This window comes from Toxorhynchites rutilus, chromosome 1 (assembly GCF_029784135.1).
Source record: "Toxorhynchites rutilus septentrionalis strain SRP chromosome 1, ASM2978413v1, whole genome shotgun sequence".
In the NCBI taxonomy this organism is placed as follows: domain Eukaryota; kingdom Metazoa; phylum Arthropoda; class Insecta; order Diptera; family Culicidae; genus Toxorhynchites; species Toxorhynchites rutilus.
Genome location: NC_073744.1, coordinates 174620159 through 174645521, shown reverse-complemented (window position 1 = coordinate 174645521; position 25363 = coordinate 174620159). Strand labels below are relative to the sequence as shown.

General features: G+C 38.0%; 1 protein-coding gene across 13 annotated transcripts in view; it reads right to left on the bottom strand.

The window, feature by feature from the left end:
* Positions 1-5686: 5686 nt before the first annotated feature.
* Positions 5687-25363, bottom strand: part of LOC129780195 (tropomodulin) — a 139348-nt gene continuing 119671 nt past the window's right edge. For 5 of the 13 annotated variants that reach the window (XM_055788243.1, XM_055788323.1, XM_055789138.1 and 2 more), the window contains 2 exons: positions 11826-12300; positions 5687-6607 (listed from right to left, as the gene is read on the bottom strand). In XM_055788243.1, coding sequence (XP_055644218.1) covers positions 12216-12300 — 85 coding nt within the window. In that variant the 3' untranslated portion in view covers positions 5687-6607; positions 11826-12215. Of the gene's footprint in view, positions 6608-11825; positions 12301-12671; positions 13436-20153; positions 20245-25363 lie in introns of all 13 variants that reach the window. The other 8 variants (XM_055788798.1, XM_055788721.1, XM_055789116.1 and 5 more) reach the window with 4 other exon arrangements.

The window sequence follows — 25363 nt, the reverse complement described above, 5'->3', positions numbered from 1 at the left end:
AATATTCATTCATTCATTCATTCAGAATGGATTTAGATTCAACTTCACATAATGATCTCTAAATCAACGATAGTCCTACGTCACCCTTGCGATTATACCATAGATATAACCCACTTCCTGTTTTCTAACCAAAAAAATATTTGTACATGTTAGAATAGCTTGTATTTCTGCTTGAAAAACTGTAGGCCACTGTCCCATTGGAATTGACATGTCGATTCCTGGTCCAGTAATCCCAGCTCCCGTAGATTTACCAATTTTAGATCCATCGGTATAAAACACGAGTGATCCTGGACGAGTTTTGGGACCACCTTCTTCCCATTCGTATGTATTGATTACTACAGTAGATACTTGGAAATTGTAGAAATGCAGGATATCACAACCACGGCCACCATCGAGCAGCTGTTGACAATCTTCTCTCGATATGGAATTCCTAACACTCTCCGAGCAAATAACGGACCACAATTCTCATCGGAAGAATTTCGAGCGTTTTGTGATGAACAGGGAATTCATTTAGAAAACACAATCCCTTACTGGCCTCAAATGAACGGAGAAGCGGAGCGCCAAAATCGTTCAATCCTAAAGCGTCAAGACTGGCGAAAAGAATTGCGCCGATATTTTTTTTTTTATTATCTGTATTATAGTGATTTTCAACTCATTTGGCTGGTTCGTCACTTTTTACTTCCATTTTTGGAAGAATGTCGGGAGTGAGAATTGAACTCGTGACCTTTAGCGTGAGAGGCATGGATGTTACCACTACGCCAGATCGCCTCCACGGTTAACTTTGCGCCGATATCTTCTGACCCATCATTCAGCAATACACTCGACAACAGGAAAAGCGCCTTCAGAATTGATGTTCGGACTAGAGGTGTCCAGTCCAGCTCATCATGATGAACAGCTCAGATCGGCTCAGCTCATCTAAAAGAGCTGTTCTTTAGCTCAGCTGTCAGTGTCGACGCCTGGTGGCGACTTTCAATTTGGGTCCCAAACTCGATAGTGTAATCTTTATCAGGTTAGAAGACACGAAGCCAGTTTAAAAATGTCAAAGTTTAAATTAATTTTATCACACCATGTTATTAAATTGCTTAAAACACTTATTCCTAACTCTTATTTAACCATTTGTCTATACATTTCCGACATTTTTACTGAAACGTTTCATTATAATATAAAATTGTCTTCAAAAGGAATTTTCTTATGAGATTTTTTCACCGCGTACAAACAAAGTGTTTTTCATTGAAATAGAATACTAATTTAATACACAGATGTTATTTTCATTCATAATTTTAATTTTAAAAACGTGTTCATTCTGCCTGAAAGTCAATTATTATTTTTGGCACCCCTAAACTGGTAAACAAAGCTCAATGCCGTCTACACAGTTGAAAAGACAAGGAACAAATGAAACTGAACTGATGTCATAACACGGAGAGCGAGAGGCGGTCAGTTCATCTGAATCTTACAGCTCACACACTCTTTGCAATTCTACAGCTCTTTTCTGTCCTGCATCATTATCAAAGTGAGCTGAAGAGCTGTTTGATTTTTTTTGCGAGCTGTTCCGTGTCAACTCACTTCAAAGAGTCGATTCTTCGGAACAGCTCATGAACGGATGGCACATCTCTAGTTCGGACGGCGTTTGCGTACTAAATTGCCTCGTGTAACTTCTGTTGACAATTTCAATGAAGACGTGAGAGATCATGACATGATTCAGAAAGAAAAGGGGGGGGGGTGTATGCTGATCACAGACGGAGAGCGAGGCCATGTGAAGCTGGAGTAGGCGACCACGTTTTAACAAAAAGACACTAGAAAGATAACAAACTGTGCTCTGATTTTTCCCCTGAAGAATTCGTAGTCACTCAAAAGAAAGGAACTGACGAAATAATTCGTTCATCATCTTCTGGGAAAGAGTTCAGAAGGGGTGCAGCTCACTTAAAGGTCATACCCAAGGATGCAAAATTTCGAAAGAACATGTTGAAATCGAAAAGCAATTTTTATTAGTGCAAAATATCTCCACCGACACTCTTCACATTTTTCTATCGCGGTGCCGCTGTGCCTATGACCGCTGGCTCACCATCTCGTTTGTTTTGATATAGTTTTCGTTCCATCAACAGAAATATCAGTTCATTCTCGATGTCAGTGAATGCTCAAGCCGAAAATATCACCTTTCATTGCGTCCTGGTGAAATTTTCGTTGGTCATACACCCATAAACTCAGCACTCAAATGTGCCGTTGCCCATCGATGTGTGTGCAATAAGCGGCACAAAAATGGGACTGGGGCTAGAAACATACCAGGAAAACATACACACGAACGCGCGTTTAAACGTCTGACGCGGTGTCAGTGAGATGATATTTCCTTGTATGGAATTTTGTTCCCTTCCACTGTCAGCTGATCGAAGATGCGTATGAAAATTTCGGGCGTAAATTCTCAGTGAGACAGTGGAACGAATGAGTGTGGGGAATAATGCAAAAACCAAATGTTCCACGTGACGGAGTGTCGGTTGCATGTAATTAAGTTTGGTTCATTTGTCATGAACTGCAGGGGAATTGGTGGTTGATTTTGATGTTGTCTCAATATCTTGCGCTGTCAGTAAAGTGAGTGTGAGATTTTGCAACTCTGGTCATACCTGCAGAAACAACACTAAACGAAACTCGGGATGCTGTTCCGGACGACGATCAACGAGAACTAGTTGTGGAGAAATCTGGTGTAACGGAGAATGAAGATTCATTTCATTCAGATGAAGGAACATCACGCCATAGACCGGAACGAACCAGAATGGAATCGAGTCGATGAAAGGATTATATTTCATATTAATTACGAACGATATACCTTTGTTTCCGTTTACAGAAGGGGGGAGGTGTAGGGTCCCTCGTTCCTAAATAAATACACACCTTAAATATATACGTATACACCTTGCATCAATTGGAGAGAAATGATGACAGTCAATACGGTAGTGGAGAGTAGTGTGAAGGAGCCAACGCGTAACAAAGCACATGAAAAATAGTAATGACTGAAAAGATGAGAAAAAGGACTACAGTTTATAGACGTATTTTACAGACCCCTCCCCTCTCTCTAAGGGGGGGCTGCCATACAAATGAAACATAAATTTCTGTATTACTCGAGAATCAATCAAGCAAACCAAATTTGACATATGGAGGTTTTAGTGTGCAATAAATGTTTCTATAGAAACACAAATTTCTGCATAACTCGAAAACTAATCAATCAAATTGAGCCAAATGGCATGTGAAGGTTTTAGGGGGCACGAAAGGTTCCTATGGTGAATAGACAGTCCTCCCCCTCTTTAAGAGGAGGCTGCCATGCAAATGAAACCCAAATTTCTGTATAACTCGAAAGCTAATCAAGCAAATGGAACCAAATTTGGCATGTGGAGGTTCTAGGGTGCAAAAAATGTTTCTATGGTGGTTTGGCACTCTAAATAGGAAGGGGGGGGGTCCTGAATGTCTCCAGAACAGTATTAGGGATCGATAAACGTCTCCCATGGTGGTTCGCCACTCTCCCCCTCTCTAAAGGGAAGGCTACATACAAATGAAACACAAATGTCTGCATATCTCGAGAACCAATCAAGCAAATCGAGCCAAATTTGACATGTGAAGGTTTTAGGGGGCACAAAATGTGTCTATGGTGAATTGACATTCCTCCCCCTTCTCTAGAGGGAGGATGCCATACAAATGAAACCCAAATTTCTGTATAACTCAAAAACTAATCAAGAAAATGGAACCAAATTTAGCATGTGGAGGTTTTAGAGTGCAATAAATTTATATACACCTTTCCTCCTCTCTAAGTGGAGGGCTGCCATACAAATGAAAAAAAAATCTGCATTACTCATGAACTAATGCAGCAAATGGAAACAAATTTGCCATATGGAGAATTTATGGGGCAATAATTGTTTATATGGTGGTTTGACAATCCTTCCCCCTCTCTAAAGGTAAGCCCATAGACATAACTCGAGAACTAATTAAGCAAATGGAGCCAAATTTGGAATGTGAGGGTTTTTGGATACAAGAAACGTTTCTATGATGGTATGAAATCCCTCTCTCTTCTGAAATGGAGAGTGAGTCCAGCAAAAACAACACACACATATTTCAACCAAACATGACAATTGAACATTTTCGGAAAACTCTGAAGGAGAATGGGAAAATTAGGAAACTTTAAATTCGCATATGTTTTACAATTACATAGTGACAAACGTTGTTACTATGGAATTGTAGTTATTTGATGTTCGCGCTAGCGAAATTGTTTTTTGTTCGAACGTGGAAATGGATTTTAATGTGATAAAACGCACTCCTATATCTTCTTCTATCTATATAAAAAATGGATCACCGAATGTGTTAATAATAACAAAGCTCGAGAAAGGAATGGTCCGGTTTAGGACTGCCTTGATTCTATCATATTTTCTGTATAAAACATTTATTCCATGTAACGGAGAAACATGTTATTTGCAAGTGGTTGAAAAATCTTCGAGAATTGTGTCTGAAAATAATCTGATATTATAATGAAGAGTTTTGGTAGAAGTACTAGGAAATTTGTAGTGAAAGGTCATTTCAAAGGGTAGATTGGAAGATCAATCAATGAACAGTTCTGCGATTGGACCCATGAACGTGCGCTTAGTAAAAAAACGTCAATGTGTTAACGAAAAATAAATTTTGGGCGGGTCGAAATTTGCCGGGGCAGCTAGTCCCGTATAAGAATTGCTGCTCTTAGTGCAGTTTGTGTGCTGTCATAGAGAAGCTTACATTTTTGTGTAAAGATTTCTCGAATTATAGAACCAAGGAACTTGAATAAGAGCTCATAAGAGAGTCCAAAGTTTCGTGAATGTATAGGAAGACTCCCTTGGCGTGATGAAGGTTCACTTGAATAAACTTTATTCTATCCAGCATTTTGTTGTTCTCCATTATTCAGGGAGAGGCTGCCGGTACCCGAAAAGCTTGTTAGGATTGTTCATGTGAGTCCCACGAGTTGCGCGGTGAAGAAGGCCAGCTACATCAGTGACCCGCTTAATGCAGTAAGGGCGGAAAGTAGTGTGGAGGGCGCCACGGTGTTCCACAGGCTTCGTTATAGGCAGGGTATTTGATGAACCACGCGAAGCTTGTTCCGTCTAATTAGCTTTATCGAATCGATCGATCAGTCTTTGACAACCACGCGGAGCTTGTTCCGTCTAATTAGCTTTACTGAATCGATCGAGCTAAAATTCTTTTTGAGTTTTCTGGCTTCTGTCAAAATTCGCAGAGCTTTCTTCTGGTGGCAAAAAAAACATGGTAAGGTCCATCGGCATCTTCAGGGTAGTACTGGTCCCGAGGAGCTATTTTTAATTAATGGTAACAATAGGAAGGAAAAGCAAAAAGAGGGTAGCAAAAAGCAGAACTTAGAAGAGTAACTCTAACAAAGTTGGGTAGCTGACTGCAAGCTAGTGACGATGTTAGTTGATGGGTGCGCTGTTTAGATCCTGAGTGCTGGCGAGCATGTACATCTGTAAAGACACAAATTTTAAAAAATAGACAGCAAAAGAGTAAAAAAAAACCTGATACTTCCTTTCCACTCTGGGGCGAAAGAAGAACCCGTCCTTCTCCGATGAGATCAGGTAAGAAACTGTGAGAGGCAGTTACTTCCACCGAAGCCTAATAATTTGCAAGCATACAATTCGAGGGAAATTTCGGATGCATCGAAACAACCTCCGGCTGTACTTATTCTCATCTATATATTGGATTCATATGACGGGTGTGATAGGTAAAGCTTTTCGAATAATATCCTAAGGTTTTCAAGGTGACGAACAATTTCGCGATTTTTCATTTGTTTTGAAAGCAATGATCACTGCTGCTGCTGCTGTTGCTGCTGTTTCGCTGAGGTAAGGACAAGGCGGTGCTTTTCTTTCGCTCAGAACTGATTTTCGCGCCGGAAGAAGACCAAAACCGTTCGAATTATCCTCCCCGTAATTTTCTTCTCTTGTCTCTTATCATCTTATTACAATGAATTACTCAACTAGTAAAAATGTTTAAAAATAAAAGTTGCTCTTGCGAACCGCTCTAAAAGTTAGCATAATATTCATATAAATAAAAGAGTTTAGGCAATCATCCCGTTCGCAATCTCCAAGCAGCGATAATAGGATGAAAATAAACGGTAATCACTTGCGGGTCTCTTACCTGGTAATTTACTTTTCTTCTTACAATAAGCTTCTATCTTGCTAACAAAGGGGGGGTTAATGTTTGATATCAAATTCCATTAACTAAGTGGGGCTCCACATGGTTCGTACAAATCGTTGCTCGAATCAGCGCAATTGGATCCCTTCTCGCTCTCAATATATATGTATGTGAGGCTTGCTTTTTTTTTTCTTCTTCTTGGTAGTCTTGATTAAAAATATTTAGTAGTCGTCAACGTCAAATAAAATGGGCAGCGCACTGGGACGACACAAGCACCTTATTTTTTTTTTGGGGTTGCTACTAAGCGGACACAATGATGGCGTAATTCGGACAGGTGTGATGCACATGCGTGGTGTCGTCCGTTGTTTGCGTTGTGTTCTGATCTGATCAGCTATTTTTCAGCCACGGAAGTATCCAGCGATGTTAGCTTGGTTCCCATGACCTACGCGACGTCCACGGCAAACTAAAACGAAGAGTGTGAGCATGGCATTAGTATACGAATATTAGAACAAAGAGGAGGGCTGTAGGATGTCTACTCTTGCTTGTGTCAGATATGGCGCAGCTAATGTTTAGAAAAAGATAGTTTTTTTTAAATAAATAAAGCCCACCACAACCAGTTACCAGTTGTTTGCGGAAGAACTACATATCACGAGAACTATCAGTTTCTAAATACAAGCAGTTCCATCTTTGGCTTAGGCAAGGATTCTCATCACACGGCTCTCCCTGAAAGCTTTGTGAAGTGTGGAGTATTTATTGTTTTGCTGGATTCGAAGTATTGTAAAAGAAGTGTTGGAATTGCTGTAGTTATGTTTCAGTAGCTTGGCGCTAATTGTAGTGAATATTGGAATGGTAAACCTTCATTTATGTTATTTGAAAATAATGATCTGCAAAAGAACAAATAAATGCACAAATAAACCTTCATTTGTCTGAAAATAATTTCAAGGATTATTTTTTTCTCTCTTCGTTAACAAGAGATTTTCAGGCGTAGGCTGGTTTGTCTCTGTAAGACGCAAAAAAGAGTGCTGAGGGGACTCTCACAGATGCTGGGGGTTTCTCCTTATTACGCATAGAGATCGAAGTGTTCGCCTACTTCAGAACAAAAACATCCGTTCTCAACCTCTGGGAAAAATAGTTGAGAATATGAGAAACGAGGGAATGTTTATACGCTCAGTTCATTTTTCGCAAGGAACTCAATGTCAATTTTTCTTTTTTTTTTGGGGTGGGGGGAGTTATGGATTAGCGGAAAAATGGTTTCGTTTTCAAAATCTTGTTTGTTCTTTCTTGCACGCCAACAAAGGTTCTGATTTGACAGTTTAGGCTAAACAGGCTAACGTTGGGTAATTTAGCTCTGATTTTTAGCTCCTTCATTCATTTTCTATATTTTCAGCAATACACTCTGTCCAACTTCTATAATACCACCCTTATTATATTTAGTTGCAACACAAGCAGTTAGTGTTTCAACAAGATACATTTATACATTGTTGAATGCTTAGAATAAAGTATATTTAACGTCAATTTCGTTCAAAAGAATTGTTTGTTTATTTATTGTGCTTAAATAGTTTCAGTTGTCATGTTTCTATAAGACCATTTCAAAATTCATATGTATTATCAATAAAAAAATCGAACATATTGACTGATTTACATGTCAATAATTGGCAACATTGCCATTTTGGGCTAAAAACCTGGAAAATTCGTGTTGGCATACTATTTACCAAATTTTTCTGAACGGATTTCTCGATATTTTTCAATTTTTCCAAAATTGCGACCTTGAGCTCTTCAATCGAGGTGTACCGCTTTCCTTCAGTGTAGATTCTGCGTACAAGGATCCCCTAAGATTTTCAACATGATTCAAGACTGGAGAGCGAACCAGTCAGTCCAAAACATTAAGTTTTTTGTCCTTAATCCATTGTTTAGTTCCCTTGCTGGTATGAATAGTAGCATTATTTTGATGGAATGTGATTTTTTGTGACGATATCCACGCAAAAACGGTAGGAGAACATGTATGTAATCCTTGAATGATGTGAAAGCTATCTTGAGCTTTCCGGTTGCACAGAATCCTGCCCAAACCATGCACGAGCCTCCACCAAAATTCTTGGTTGAAAAAACTGTTTTTCCTGTTGCGTTGAGAGGGAGAAACGACTGAAACACGTCTTTACGTTATGATTTTCAGATATCTAAGAGATGTTATTCTTCTGTATTTGACATTTATTCACATGAGGCGTTGTACAAAGCCAGGGTGTTTATAAAAAGGTATAACATTTTGTGTTCTTGAACGGTGTGGACACTACACCTCCTTCCGTAAATCACGCTAGTACCTGTTGAAATCATTAGGACCATCCAAAATGAACTTTTTTCGTCACTGAAGATAACCTAGCAAAGTTAACAGTAAAAAAAATAATTGAAGAACTATTCATTATGGTATATAGCAAAATGTATTCTTTTGAAAACGTTCCTTGTCGTGACATACCATGTTGATTCATGTGAGCTTTGGCAAGACTCAGACGTCTTTCGATGTGAGATGGTGTAAGATTAGGAGCTTTAACTTTTTAGCCCTCTTTATGTAAGAACTTTTTACCAAAATTTGACGAATTGTCTCCCGTGAAACATTTAGATTTAAGGATTGCTTTATTTGCATATGCGATTTTGAAGTATTCGAAACTGTTCTAGTTTTTTTCCCGATTATCCCGGTCAGAGAGCTTCGATTTACGTGAAGCTCTGTATCCTTGAGGATTCGGCAAATAATTGAGAACTACTTGATGGGATCGTCCAATCCGACGAGCAATTTCTCTAATTCCAACATTTTGCTGGTGAAATGCATCGATTTGTCCTTTTTCTCTATCCGTGAGCACTTTTCCTTTCGGCGTTTTCCATATTTATTAATCAAACTAACTAAAAACAACGGGAAACGTAACTGGTCTTATAGAAACTTGACACTTGAAAAATACGAAAACATTTGTTTAAGCTCAACGCTTGCGCACACACATATGAAAATCACGACTCGTATGATAGTTTGTAGATGAGAGACGAAAAAGCATCTTCGTTGAAGTTCAGTGAGTGATTTTCCCACATCACTCTCTCTGAAAAAACATTTTCGGTGAAAATGAAGAAACGAAAACTTGAACTTTGTATAACTCATCGAACACTAGATTGATTGACTGAATACTTATCTCAAAGCTGAACGAGAATTTCGATCTCTGATTAAGTTACACGCCATACATAGAGAAAATGATTGCCATCCCATGAGTAACCGAATCCTTCATTTTGTTATTTTTGCTATGTTGTTCTGCCTTTCCTTTATAGATTGGTTATATGTTATTGGGAGATTGTGGGTCCTCCGCCAATAGTGAGCATTGCATAGCAGTCTAATGCCGGTCGGGTCGGGTCAGTTTCTTCAGGGGTTGGCCGTTTCACTAGCAACTTTCTCGAAGCTAGTCGAGTGGATGTCGATCAACAAAAGAGCCTGAACGATGCAGCCGAAGTTCGCGTCCAGCTCGGAAGCTGAATACTTCAGGTGCTATGCTTACTATCAGGGCGTTGCGAAAGATTTTTATCCATCTGTGCGTTGGTGGTTCCGTACGAACGAGAGCATGCCTGCGTAAGAGCGGTATAAAGGCTGCATGCGATGCGCTCACCGAGTGATGAAACGTAAGATGGTGGATGGTGGAATGACAGTCTCTTGCATACGATAGGTCACCACGTGGCCTGCGTATGAGACATCTCTTCTGTGCGAAAAGCATTAAAGTGGTGATGAATATGCTATTCAGCATGGTGCCAGACGCTTAGGAAGCCGTTGACCTTTCAGAGTAAGAACTTTTGAAACAACCTCATACATCCTGAAGAAAATGTTGTACACGTTTGCCGACACAATCAAGACGTTGAAAAAAATCTTCGGTGGGCTGGTGAAATCGGTGACGGATGACATAATCACCTACGGAGGCAAGTGGTTGATTTTCGTCTGTGATCTCAAAGCATTACACTACGCAGTACGGGAGCTTCTGACCGACGGTTTTTGAAGGAGGCGATTGGTCACGATAAAGAGAAAGCCTTGCCCCATCCGGTCATGCTGTCTTGCTTATAAAGTCAATCGCACGGGGATATAGTGTTTTCCTAATTTCTCTTAGCGATAATTGCGTCCACGGGAGTAGACGGAAGTCCGGTTTCGGTTTGCACGATTATACGCGGGAGCGGATTTGACCAGCAGGATCTGAATGCCTAATGCCGTAAGTTCCTCTCCAGTGACCAGCCTTCCGCCGTATCCTGACAGATGAAAGGATTCGAGGCATTACCAGTCTGACGATGCAGACGATGTAGTTATTTTTTTTTCATACAATTATTTATTGAATCTTCCACGATGTGGAAATAACAGTATTTGATTATGCATTTGGTTCTGACATTCATAACATTTGCCTTGGCAGTTTATTTTGTACTCTTTCGATGATTTCGATGTTACTTGCTGAAGCTGTTTGCCATAGTTGACAGCCGTAATGCCAAATAGGTTTCAGCGTGGATTTGTATAGAAGTAGTTTGAACTCTAGTTTTAAATTCGACTTCCTCCCGATTAGCCAATGTATTAGATTTTCTCGCATCTTTAATTGTGTTTTCTTTGCTTCTATGTGTTCTTCCAGGTTAGACGGCGATCTAGGTGTACACTGAGATATTTAATTTCATTCGATTGAGTTACAGTAGAACCTCGATTATCCGCGAGCGGATGATCTGCGGTGCGGATTATCCGTGCATGCGAGATCCCTAGTAATTCTATGAACCTTCCCGAATTTTGTGAGTGAGTGGTAGTGTATTGCTTTTTTCACATGGTCATAGCTTTCTCATTATCTGATCACTGATGTACACGACCTTACAGATGGATAGTTCAATAATTTATGTATTGATAAGACATAGTTTTCATGCTAAATTATCTTTTTTCATGTTTGCACCTCATTTTTAGCCCTTTATTGCGTTATCCGCGATTTACGTTATACGCGATGATCTAGCCCGACTATTTCGCGGATAATCGGGGTTCTACTGTACTACAGAACCATTGAACTTGATTTGTGGGCATGTGTTCTGGTTAAGTGTGAACGTAACGTGGGCACCCCTGAATCACGTCCGATTGAACTGAAACTTTGCAAAGATCATTTTTTTGAGCCAATAAACAAAATGTACTCAGGAATAAGTCGGTGGTTCCCAAGACTTCGAACCTGGAGGGCACTTGGGTCGAGTGACTAGAGCCTTCGCAACGTCCGAACAATTATTGATTTTTTGTCTCTATCTCATGCGCTGCCGAATAAGTAGGTGACAACCTTTCGATGATCTTGGCGACTGCGTAATTGCAAAAAAAACTGCAACAGTTGTAAACAGTTGTTGACAACTCGGGCCAAAATCCATGTTGGTCACAGCCTATGTTGTGCATGAAGAACGGGGATACTGGATCCATAGCGATCAATTCTGTAGTTATCAATATTCCGCTAGTCGCCTTTTTGGTGAATCGGGAACATCGTAAGCCTGATAGACGTAAAGAAATGATTTTCACAAAGGTTCCAATTTCGGTGATAAACCTTTGTTCAAACGTCTTCCATAGAAAATAATGTATGCAATGTTTTTTATTTTGAACCATATCACGTGTATGTCAAAGTTCTGATAGAGTGTGTTGTTTAAAGTTCCACAATAAATACAAAAATACTTACTTTTGTAAACCCAAAATCGAATCCATCGCTTCCACTAAGAGACCCCCTAAATTCGAGTCTTGTTTATTACTATTCCGTTTTCGACCACGAAATCGCATCGCGATAGTTGTTATTGATAAGGGAATCTTGGTATTGTGTTACACATGTGTGTGTGTGTGTTTGCGAGAGTAGCATCTGTTCGGAACCCACATTAACACACCTACACACATACACACCGAATGCAGTCTCGGTCGCAATTCACAAATCACAGACACGGAACAAATCACACGCAGACAGACAGACGGGTACGAACATAATGATTGCGTTTGTTGTTGTTTTTGTGGTTGTAGTTGATGGTGATGACGCCTCATGTTGATATCGGATAAATGTATGATGGTTTTGTCGTTTGTGTTAGTTTAATTTGGATAGCCGCGAAGCGGCAGCGACGGATTGGCCAGATCGATTTACTTGCGCTGATTCAGACGGATTTGGCGTACTGTGGAGAGAAAACGAGCTGAATTAGATGAATGGTTCTATTTTGAATCAAATACAAATGGCACAAGTCACAAACAAACAAACAAACGATGTTAAATTGAGCTAGAATTTTCAATGAGAACACACAAACTTTCTATTAGTTTGTTAGTTTCAATCAGTTCACACGAGAAGAGTTAGAGGTTATTCGTTTTAGTTCTAGTTTTAGCTAGCCTAGGAAGTCAGGACTGAATTGAACCGCATCAGTTTTCGCCTCCAAACTTCTCACAGATATTTCACCAGGAAAGCAATATGAACAAGGGCAGAACGGGTCGAAGCAAGGTGTACACGAGAAAAACAAACATCCTCAAACGGAAGCGACTCAACGATACGAACTTTTTCGAGGTGTTGCGGCAGACTCCAGCAATTCCCATCCTTCAAGATGATCGCCTGAACTCTAACATTTGGTTTTCTGTTTTCTTATCCAGGACAAAAGACGAGATGTATGCGTAGAAAAAAAAGTGACACTAATGGCTAGTAGTTACGGTGATTAGCGGGACCGCCAGAAGGCGTTTGCGAGGAGGGAATAACAGCCAAACGGTGATTCCCTCATCATAGCGGTGATTCGTGCTGCTGCAGATGCTGCTCTGTTGTTGCTTCAGAAGAGATGACGACGATGAAACATGACGATGGCATGGCTCTTTAAACTATACAGCTCATAGTAATGTTTCCCTATTGGCTATCTAACTGTTATAATATAAAAGATAAAAATGTATTTGCAACAATTTCTTCCTCCCTCTCTCTCTCTTTGCTCTTCCGTTTTTTTTCTTCAAATTCTGTACACAAAAAGTGGGTACCAAAACAAGAACAAGAAAAATTCTTCCCACAGAGAATAATCATAAAAATCTCCTTTTCTGTCTCTCCTCTCTGTACCAAAATTTTGATCACATAAAAAACTTAATAACCAAAAAAACGCGAACGGAGAGGTTATTCCCTAGCCCTGCTTCAATCTAGGTTGAAGTAAAATTCCTGACTTTTTATTTATTTTTTCTTCCCTCTGACTCTCTTTACAAAATATTCATACAAACGTAAATCATAGAAACAAAAAACCCGAAGCTATTAGATAACATTCTTAGCCACTCGATACGGTGATCTACGAGCTGTGGGGGATGAAAAAAGTGCGAGAGAAAAAAAAAGTATAAAAACAAACAAATATAGTATCAGAATGATATGGAGACGAAAACGTAACAAAATGAATGGAAAAGCGAACGAAACATGAATGAAACATAACGATTACAACGAGGTAAAAACATAACAAAACAATTTTGTACGGATGGGAGTATGATTGGGAACTCGTTGATATAAACCAGATACAGAGATTTCGATGGAAGAATTTGGGATAATGATTGAAAACACATCACAAGTTCTTCGACGTCGTGATGTCGATATAAGCATGATGATGATGATGTTGAATAAATATGTTGCTTCTAAATTTTTTATTTCGTTTGGCGTTTCCAAATAAGTAAGGTTAAAGTGGACTTCAAACCTACAAGCCTTAAGTTTTGCGTTAGTTATTTCGCCGTATTTTTGTTCGGAAGCTCCTTTGAAATTACACCATCATTACGCTGAGGTGAACACACAATGTTGCCCCTTATATCACATTCTTTTCCTGAAAAATTATGTCACCCTTCTAAACTCGAGTCCACTGCGAGTAATCGGTTTCCCACATTACTAACCATAGATTTAAGAAAATTGTTTGTAGATATATAGTTTTAAAAACATATTTAAGAATTCGGCTCCTTTAAACTTATGTAACTGAGCCTGTAAAAATTTTAATAAAAAAAAACACAATGTGTCAATTATGTTTCGGGACAGGTAGTAAAATGGTCAATTAAACAAGTTATTCGAACACTTCAAATTATATATCCAAATCATTCATAAAGGTGGTCGTAAATACAGTAAAGGTGGAAACAGAATGCCGCGTTGTGCGTTGCTTCTCATCAGCTGTCATTGCTTGCGTTTTGTACTAAAACATTCACCCGACGCAGTCTGTTGATTTGCAGTCATAATCTAGCATTCGCGTCACCACTTTTCATGTAAACAAAAACAAAATAAAATTCGTATGAAAATCTTGTTCTTGTTGTGTCCACGGATCAGTTGAATGTTTTTAAAAACAACACATTGACACGCTGGCGGTATTGAGCTTTGTTTACTAGTTTAGGAGAGCGTGAGAGAATAGCTGATTTTCAGTCGGAATGATTTCGGACACGTTTTCAAAATTAAAATTATGAATGAAAATTAGCTTTTCCATATCAAACTAGTATTCTATTTGAATGAGAAACATTTTTGTTTGCAGGTGGTGAAAAAGTCTCATGCGAAAAAGTGCAACTTAGACGGACCGTGTGGATAAATGGCCATTGGCGAGTTTTGCCCAAGGAACCAAGATTTTTCTCCAAGAAGAATATTGAAGGAGAATCTGTCTGGGGAGCATTCTTTGACTCCGGAAAACTAGAATTCCAATTTGTATCACATGAAATCAATAGTTCTGACTACATTAAAGTTTCTGAAGCCGGTTTGCTACCAAGGATGCACTGAAAACGAAGAACAAAGATTAGTTTCCAGCGAGACAATGCCAGAATTCATAACAGTACTGAAACGATGACTTAGTCTAGGTCTAAAAAGATTGATGTTATGAATTGGCCGGTATGTTTTCTGAACATAAATCCTATTGATAACCTCTGGGGAATGATGGCTCGAAGGATTTATGCTGTGAACCGTCTATTTTCAACGGTTGATGAGCTGAAAACTACTATTCTTCAGTCGTGGAATGATATTGAGCTGGCAACACTGCAAAACTTGACACAAAGTGTACCAAGACGTATCTTTCAAATAATCAACCGTTCTGGTGGTGTAACAGACTGTTAGATGATTGTGAATCATGTTTTCATCATTATCTCAGGAAAAATTGCAGGTAATCGTATCATTTTGAAATTTATGGGCGATCTAATCATTATGGAAAGCACTGTTATTGTAAAAAAATCATCACGAGTGAGAGCCTTCATCGGTTTCAGCTGTTTTTGTTGTGCGAAAAAAGATGAGAAACTCGAACGAACAAAGCGACATTTGCGGAAAGTGATTCTGTTGCACGACAACGCTTGGCCACATGATGTGTTTCCCATCTATCGCCCCTTTCGACTGCTATTTGCCTCAAGATATGACGCATGGCCTGGCTAAGCAGAACTTCGGTTCTTACAGAAAACAAAAATTGAAAAATCCGTGAACCGCTTCGAAAGATCGGCACCCACAACAACGCGTCGCGACGAATAACTTCGGTTTGAAGAGTAAAATAAATGAATTGGAGTTACAGCTTTCTTCGTGTTCGTTTAAACCAAAATGAATCGACGTGATGCAAAAGTGGCATTCTGAGCCCAGTCATGTTAGTCATCGGTGACTGACACCGAGCTTTCCGTTCAGATCGTGACTGGCACCGAGCTTCCTAATTTGCCAATATTGCGAGCGCGGCTTGACGGGAAAGTCGATATGAAACCGCGTGGCACTCAACGTGTTAAAAACAAATCTTAAAATTAAAAAATCAAAAATATTCAAAACACCCAAAAATTAAAAAAAAACTCAAAAAATTTTAAAATGGGAAATACTACTAATAAAAAAATCGAAAAATTTAATACAGCAAAAAAGAAAAAAATTCAAAAGAACAAAAAATTCAAAACTCAAAAAATTTAAAAATTTTAAAAAAATTCTAAAATTAAAAATATTAAAAAAAAATAAAACAAAACAAAACAAAATTCAAAATTCGAACTTCAAAAATATTTAACATTGAAAAATTTAAACATTGAAGGGAATAAAAAAAAACTAATAATAAAAAATCGAATAATCTAAGAAATTTCGAAAAATCTAGAAAACGAAAACTAAGGGTTGAAAGTAGAGAAATTCACAAATTGAGAAATCAAAAAATTGAAAAATCAAGCAGCAAAAATCGAAAAATTTAAAAATAATAAAAAAAAAATCGAGAAATCTAATACAGTAATCGATAATTCAAAAGATCAAAAAGTTGAGAAATTCAAAAATCAAAGGATAGAAAAATCATAAAATGGGAAAATGAAAAAAAAATCATGAAGTAGAAGAATAAAAAAATTACAAAAAGTTAAATTCTAAAAAAAAACAAAAATTCAAAATTGAAATTCTAACTTCAAAAATATTTAAAATTGAAAAATTTAAACATTGAAGGTAAAAAAAGGAAAAAAAATGAAAAAAACGAATAATAAAAAATCGAATAATCTAAGAAAATTCGAAAAATGTAAAAAACGAAAATTTATGGTTGAAAGTAGAGAAAATCAAAAATTGAAAAATTAAACTGACAAAAACTCAGAAAAGCAAATATCGAAAAGTTGAAAAATATTTTAAAAAAATCGAGAAATCTAATACAGCAAAATCGATAATTCAAAAGATCAAAAAGTAGAGAAATTCAAAAATCAAAGAATACAAAAATCAAAAAATCTATCATAAAATAGGAAAATTACAAAAAGTAAAATTGTAACAGAAATTCAAAAATTAAAAATATTAAAAAAAAAATTAAACAAAACAAAAATATTAAAAATTGAAAAATTTAAACATTGAAGGTAAAAAAAGAAAAAAATTGAAAAAAAGGAATAATAAAAAATCGAATAATCTAAGAAAATTCGAAAAATCTAGAAATCGAAAATTTAAGGTTGGAAGTAGAGAAATTCAAAAATTAAGAAATCAAAAAATTGAAAAATAATTTAAAAAATCAAAGAGTAGAGAAATTCAAAAATCAAAGAATAGAAAAATAAAAAAATCGAAAAATCATAAAATAGGAAAATGAAAAAAAAAATCATACAAAAAGTGAAAATTATAAAATCAAATAATTCAAAAATTTTGAAAAAATCTGATAATTAAAAAAATAAAAACATTAACACAAATAAAAATAAATAAAAAGCAGAACGAAACTCAAAACTAAAAAAAAAATTACAAAATTTAAAACTACAAAATATAAAAATTCAAAAATTTAAAACTGAAAAAAATTGAAGCGAGAAAATTCGAAAATTTGAGAAAGCAAAAATTAGAAAGAACTAAAGGAAAGGAATTCACAAATTAAATCAGAAATCAAAAAATAAAAATAAAGATCGAAAAATTCAAAAATTCAAAAAAGAGAATCGAAAATGTAATGCAGCAAAATCGAAAATTCGAGAGATTAAAAGTAGTGATACTTTAAAAATCCAACAGTTGAAAAAACAGAGAAACAAAAAATCATAAAATCAAAAAATCAAAAATATTCCAAAATTTAAAAAAAAATAAAAATTTTAATTTCTTTTTCGAGTGTAGCACTGCCAAAGAATTGCGATAAAGTACATCGGAAATCGCGTCTACAGTAGGATTCGGCGATCTTTGATCGATCTCTAGAAGATCAATCTTTTCCATTCCGATTTCCGATTCTTCGTACTCGTAAAAATCGCAAAAATCGATGTTTTTCTTCCGTTTTTTTTTCGGTTTTAGAAAAACTTTATGTATATTTGTTTTTCAGCTTACACCGATTCCAATTCCACCAAAGACCACTTAAAAATAATAGAAACATGATGTCAACATTTGGATCGCTTTATTGAGTTTTATTGAGAATGGGTTCGTCAAGATCGATCTTTTTGTGAGGATCGCCCAATCCTAGTCGCAAATCTAGGAGAAGCAGTTGTGTAAATTCGGTCATTTAGAAACAAGCGGTTACAAGTTATATTTACACCATCGCATTTACTAGGTTGACAGTGAAAAATTGTGACGAAATTAAATGATGACATCGGACTTTATAGAATTTTTGCTAGTTGAGCCAATTGTGAAATTTCTAAGAATAATTTATTTAATTAAATAATTCCATTACAGTACAACATGAATGCCTTGGAAAATTCAATTTTTCTTGGCTTTGAAGACAACAAAATGAAATTGGGAAACAAAATAAAAGTCCTTTGATGTTTGAATAGAAATATAAAATTTGTATTCCTTGTTTAAAGAAAGGACGATTATAATATACGATAGAATTTATTCTATAGAATAAATTGAGAATTATATTCTATGAATAAATTGAGGGATTCAGAATGCAAGGGGTGTAAGTGACATCATCGATTTCTCTACATCGACTCTCTCTCTTTTGGTCATAATTTAACTGCAAATACATCCAGGGCTGTATTTGACAATGTGGATAATAGGTCAGAACCTCATCTATCGGATTCTATAGCAAACTCAAATTGGAACGTTCTTGCAGTTGAATTATTAACTAAAGAGAAAATTTATGAAGAGAAATCGATCAAATCATTACACCCCTTTCCTTCTGACATTTGAACTTTTAAAGATCGATTCTTTGGTATCGATTTAATCAATGGATCTCTTTGCCGTTTAGAAAATCGATTCGTCAAGATTGATCTTTTTCTGGAGATCACCCAATCCTATTCTACAGATCCCCAGCGGATTCGAAGTATTGATGATCAAGATGGACGGTGCTCTGGCCTTTGTTTAATTTTTGCGACTAATTTTGAAACTTCCTGTCACTGGTAGTTTCATTTGATTTCATTTTAATGACATAAGCAAATAAAATGCAGGACAAAAGCCCTTATTACCGTTTAAACTTCACGATGAAAACGAAATGAAGTGTATCGGCGATGACAACGGTACAGTGTCGACATCTGGATAACAAATTAGTTTTCCACTGAAACTTATCTTTGTAATATAAAACTATCTTCAGATAAAATTTTTGTATGAGATTATTCTACCAAATGATGTTTTCCATTCACATTGAGCACTTGTTTGATACGGAAAATATAATTTTCATTATTAATTTCTATTTGAAAGGTGTTCATTCTGCCTGAAAACCCTTTATTATCTTTGACGCTTCGCTAACTCGTAAAAAGTAGTTTAATGACGTGCGGTTCATTTCGTTTTCACCGTAAAGTGCGTACGGAAATATGGCCCAGTGTGAAATTTCTGCGGATGACTAATTGTTAAGGTTTTGCCTCCCGATTCAAACTTACAATTTTGCCTTCCCGAACTTCTGTCGGTGTAAATCTAGTGTCCGTATGTATTCGAAACAGTGTAGACGTTGCTTTATGTTTGTCGAAAGACATTTTGATGATGAAAAGTGGCAGAACTGAGATGTGACGTTTTGATGTAACATCAATTAGAACGTTAGAATCTGACTTGTGAAATGTTATGACATTTCTGGTTTTGATGCACGAATACACGGTAAGAAAGGCAATACCATAAGACAAGGAATACACCACACCTTCGATTGTAGTGAAAATGGAATGTTGATAGCGGATGGTGATCATGAAATTTGAATTCGATTATAAGGAAAGTTTGGGATTAAAGCGAATGTAGAATTGAACCTTGGTAAACGGCGGAATGTGATACTGTTTCATTGTGTGTGCGTATGTGTGACAATGTATTGGTATGAATAGAATTATAGTATGTATGCCTGTGTTTTTTTAAATAGATGTGTTAAGTAGTGTTACAAGGAACAAACAAAAAAAACACGCACACAGAGTAGTGTTGTAATAGTGGAATGGTTAAACAGTGTTACGGAATATTTATATCAAGGTAAAGAGAAACAATTCATTGTTAAGAGACACTAACAAAGAAAAAAAAATACAAAGCAAATGTTTCTTTTTACATATTACAGAGCTCCCTTTGAGCGTTAGAAGATCAAACCGAGGAGATACTTTGGTTTAGAGAGAAAAGATTAATCAGTTTAGATTCGAGAAGAGATAGATGTCAGAGCTATTACGATAGAGCGCATTAGTTGAGTAATTTTTCGCTCAAAAACAAAAATAGAAGCAGCGTCAACAGAACAGAACTAGATACCTTGCGCCAGTTCACTGTATCATTGTCGCTTGCTTTCTGTGAATATTTTGGAAAAATCTAAACTGCAGACGACGAGACAGATCTTTTCTTACTGGAATGTGTGAGAAACGGAGAATGGAAAAAAAACAAAGAAAATACAAATAGTCGTTAATAAATATATGTACATACAGGTTGATCTCAATGTGTGTAGTAGGTTCATGTGTGTGGTGGGGTTAGCAACAGTTGGTCAACCGAGAATTTTGTCGGGGAACAAACAGCTGGTTCCGTACAACCAGATGCGAACCGAACAGGCTTCGATTAGTGACCGAATTCCGAATTCCAGAAATATGCTACACATAGTGTTGTTGTTGTTGTTGTGCTTGTTGTTAGCCCACAGATAGTCCGGAGGTGCGCGCTTCGAAATGCGTCTTTTTACAGCCGAATGATTTCATACACAAATATCCATTCGCGTGAGTCGCTCCCAAGACATTGATGATTTGTGTTCAGATTAAACAAACAAGCATTGTGTGTGTGTGTAGATACAGGGCTTCCCATCGGAAAGGTGACTGATTTAGGTGAGATGATGCGCACCATCTGTTGAAACATGTGACAGGTCCGCAGGATAATCGGTCGATACCGAAGAGATAAAACAACTTATGAACATCGAATTCTATTTGACGATGAGGCGAAGGACCGGTTAAAGAGATAGATCCAAACCATAATACCGAATCGTCACTACGATGAAGGGAAGGACTTTTGACACGGATCCATTTCCGAAAACACTACAAAAATGAGCATTTGGGGTGCAAAATCGTATTGCCTCAAGAGCAGGGCTTGGAAATATTGAGCTTATTAGGTAATATTGAAAATAGATTTTTAACAGTGTAACGCGTTTATATCGCTTGTCGATCAGCTGTCATTCATTCGACCATAAACAAATTTACTACTGTGTTCATCCATATTCATTCTGTTCAATTTGAGCATTCTTTAAAGTTAGAGCCATGAGACTTCATTCACATATATTCATTGCTATTGGATTGTCAGGAATCATTTTCAATATCCTGACAAGTGTGTGAATTCAATTTGAGACAGTGTTTTCCTTATTCTGAAGTCAGTTATTTTTGGCAACGGCAATGAAATGGCAACGAAAATTAGTGTTTCAAGTGAAAATACAAAAAAATCCGTTGATTTCATAAAAATCCGTTTGTTATCAAACTCTCTGAAACTCTGTAGAGGAGGCTGTTCAAGCTACGCCTGTCTCAAGCTTTCAGAATGGCCCTGTACTTGGATCTAAGGCTGAATTTTGTCCAGCTATTTTCAATGACGTTCAATGGATTCAGTTGATGCTGGAACAGATACAAATCAATCAGCGTTCAAACTTCAGCTCAAAGCGTTGGATACCGAGCCTCCCCAGAAGCATAACTTCGTTTTGGAAACATTGGATGAAGAGAAAGAGTTCCCATCCTGAACTATACGCAGTGGTCAAGATCTGGTACTCTCCAGCCAGAGAACATGCTTGAAGGAAGAGATCTTGCCACTATTATGATCATCAAGCTGAACAATGATGTCTTCGATAAGATTCGTTCCATATCAGCCGGATTCCCAATGTATACCATTTTTGCAGGATAGTTGTCCGACAGTCATGCAACATGTCCTGCTCAGCGTATCTTTCCAGCTTTGATGATTTTCTGGACACTGGGTCCGACGGTGAGTTGCGTGAGATCGTGGTCCATCCTTCTCCTTTATAAACCGTTCTCCTACACACAAAGATGGTTCTTACACACGTTCGAAGATTCCGAGTGTTCGAATAGGTTCTCTTATTGTATTGTCCACGTTTCGTGCCCGTAGAGGACAACCGGTCTCATGAGCGTTTTGTTCAGGGAACAAGTCGTACGATTGCTAAGTCTGTTTGACCTCAAGTGTTTGTGGAGACCATAGTAGGTACGATTTTCATTGAAAATGTGTCTTCGGATCTCGCAGCTGGTATAATTGTCAGACGATACCATTGAGCCAAGATAGACAAATTGGTCCACTACCTCGAACTTATCGCCGTCGATCACTACACTACTACCTAATCGGGTCATGTTGTGCTCCACAGGCCAACAAATATTTGGTTTTAGACGCATTGATTCTCAGTCCCACTCTCTCTGCTTCGTACATAAGTCTGGTGTAATGTTCAGCTACCGTCTCAAATGTTCTGCCGACAATGTCTACGTCATCAGCGAAGCAGATGAATTGACAGGATCTATTGAAAACCGTACCTCGCAATTGAAATGCCGCTCGTCTCATTACACCCTCTAGCGCAATGTTGAACAGCAGGCAAGAGAGGCCATCGCCTTGGTGAAGTCCTCTGCGGGAGTCGAAAGAATCAGATAAACCCGTTATTCGCACTCAGCACTGTATTCTACCCGTCGTAGTCTTAATCAGTCCTGTAAGCTTCCCGAGGAAGCCGTTTTCGTTCATAATTCTCCATAGTTCTTTTCGCGTTACTGAATCATATGCGGCTTTGAAGTCGATAAATTGATAGTGCGTTGAGACTATCTACTCACTGCATATTTGGAGGATATACCGCAAGGTTTAGAACCTTCGATGAAGTCGGCCTGATAACCTTTCACGAATCTGTTTGTCAGTGACGATAGACGACGGAAAGCACTCTGTAGACGGCACTCAGGACGGTAATTGCATGAGAGGAGAGTTTTCACAGTCTAGTTTGTCGCCTTTTTTGAAGATAGAGCAAATAACCCTATCTCTCCACTCCTCCGGAGGCTGTTCTGTTGTTTTCTGACAATCATTCAATGCAGACAATTAACCAACTTTTCCGTGCCCATCTTGATAAGTTCCGCTCCAATGTCATCTTTCCCAGTTGATTTGTTGTTCTTAAGCTGTTTGATGGCATTCTTGACTTAACCTATTGTTGGGGGTAATACATCTTCATTATTTACTACACCAACGTAATTGCTTCCATCGTTATCTTGGTCCGCTGCCTGAACGCTATTCAGGTGTTCATCGAAGTGCTGCCTCCACCTTTCAGTCACTCCACGTTCGTTCTCCAGGGTACTCCCATCCTTATTCCGACACATTTCTGCTCGTGGCACGAAGCCTTTTCGGGATGGATTGAGTTCGAGTTCTTCACATTCCTCCTCTTCCTGGCGGCGCTTTTTTTTATCCTATTTATTTATTTAAGGCTCGTTAGCATTTCAGCTGTAACAGGGCCGAATTTTAATCGTGTACATGTCACATGGTTATCATATCTATAATTAGCACATTACACAGTTGCCGTTCGCCAGTATTCCTTCTTTACCATTACATATGGTACATTCACACAGTAGCCAATTAGGCGTAAGAGTATTCTTTCTGTTCTTCCATTATCCAGTTGGACCACCGGACAGCGGAGACAGTTGATTGATCATTGTTGAGTTATTTATAGAATAGCAGCCCGATGTGTCTTGCTGAGCAGAGCAGTTGTATGGATGAATCGATCTTATTTCGACCGTGGATCGATCTTCATCGCTGATGATTGTTGCGTGGACGTAGCTATTCTGTAACAACACAAAGATGGTCAATGAGGGCCCTGAGTTTTGAACTCACGATCGATCGCTTACTAAGCGAACGCGCAACCAATGTGGCTACGGAGACCCCCTCCTGGCGGCGCTTGTTTCCCCTGAAAAGATTGGTTTGCTGTCTCCGCTTCTGTCTATATCGTTCCAAGTTCTGACGGGTGGCTTGACGCAGCATTAGCTCCCGCGCTCATCATCGAACTACTCGTACCGTCGTTCCACTTGTCCTATGATGTTCTCCGCTACGCTGTTTATGGCTGTTTTAATCATGCTCCAACAGTCCTCAAGAGGAGCTTCGTTAATCTGGTCCTCTTCCGGCAGCGCAGCTTCAAGCGAATGAGCGTAGTTTTCGGCGACATCGGGTTGTTTCAGTCGCGTTAGATTGTACCGTCGCGGACATCGGTACCGAATGTTGTTCACAACGGAGAGTTTTGGGCGCATCTTAACCATCACTAGGTAGTGGTCCGAATCGATGTTGGCGCCTCGATAGGTTCTGACGTCAGTTATATCCGAGAAATGCCGACCGTCCTTCAGAACATGATCGATCTGAGATTCTGTTTTATTTGGTGACCTCTAGGTGTATTGGTGGAGGAATTTGTGATGGAAGAAGGTACTGCGTACGGTAATATTTTGAGAGGTGGCGAAATCGATGAGTGTTAGACCGTTTTCATTTGTTAACTGATGTGCGCAGTACATACCAATTACAGGTTTGAACTCGTCCTCTTAATAGTAGTTCAAACCCAACAGGGAAAACTAATATAAGCGGAAGGATGTCACCACCTCGGTGACCACTGAGACATTCTAGACTCGAATGCTTCGATGTTCCCATCGTAAAATTGAGATGAAATCGATTTTCATTTAGTTGTTACGCAAATATTTCTATTTCAACTGTAACTGAATTTACTTTTTGTTTTGTTTTGTTTTTATGCGATCTTGCACCTCTGGTCTTTTTTAAACTAATTTGACTTTACGGCTTGATTCTCATCATAGAACTAAAAAAATCAATATTTTCCCACTTCGGAGTGTCTTTGAAGCAGCTTTTGAAGCTACTAGTGGAATTGCATATTCACTATGTAACATGAATGCATTTTAACTGAAACTTAGCTTGCTTGAACTGTTTGACAAAAATCTCTTCCTCGACTTACGCTGTCGATTTCTTCACACACCGCAACGCTATCTCCTTTTGTTGTTACTATTAAGAATTTTCTGTATTTTCTCATCTACCTCAAAAAATTTCACCTATTCGTCAGTGTTCGAGAACGATGTTGACATTGATCGAACTGATGTTTCAATATCAATGAATGATAAAACTAGGGATATTTTATTCTGTGTACATTATGTGAACGCAAAGCAGAACGAAACTGACTGAATCAACTGTCAGTGTGACGCTTGTCGTTGGTTCATTTTCGGTATCCCGAACACAATGGTATAATGATCGAATGTGGTCTGAAATTCAGCTGGAAAGATAGGCGTGAAACTGATATTTCTAAGCACTGCTCAAGAGTTTAATACGAAGAAGACTAGATGTATTGATCAAATGAGTATTTCGAATCAGTCACCTTCACCATGGGAGACGATCCTGTATATGTGTGTGTCACATGTGTTCAAAAACCAAAATACACAAACAAAAACAATCCGTTTTGAGTGACATACTTTCGTGTGTCGTGTATGAGT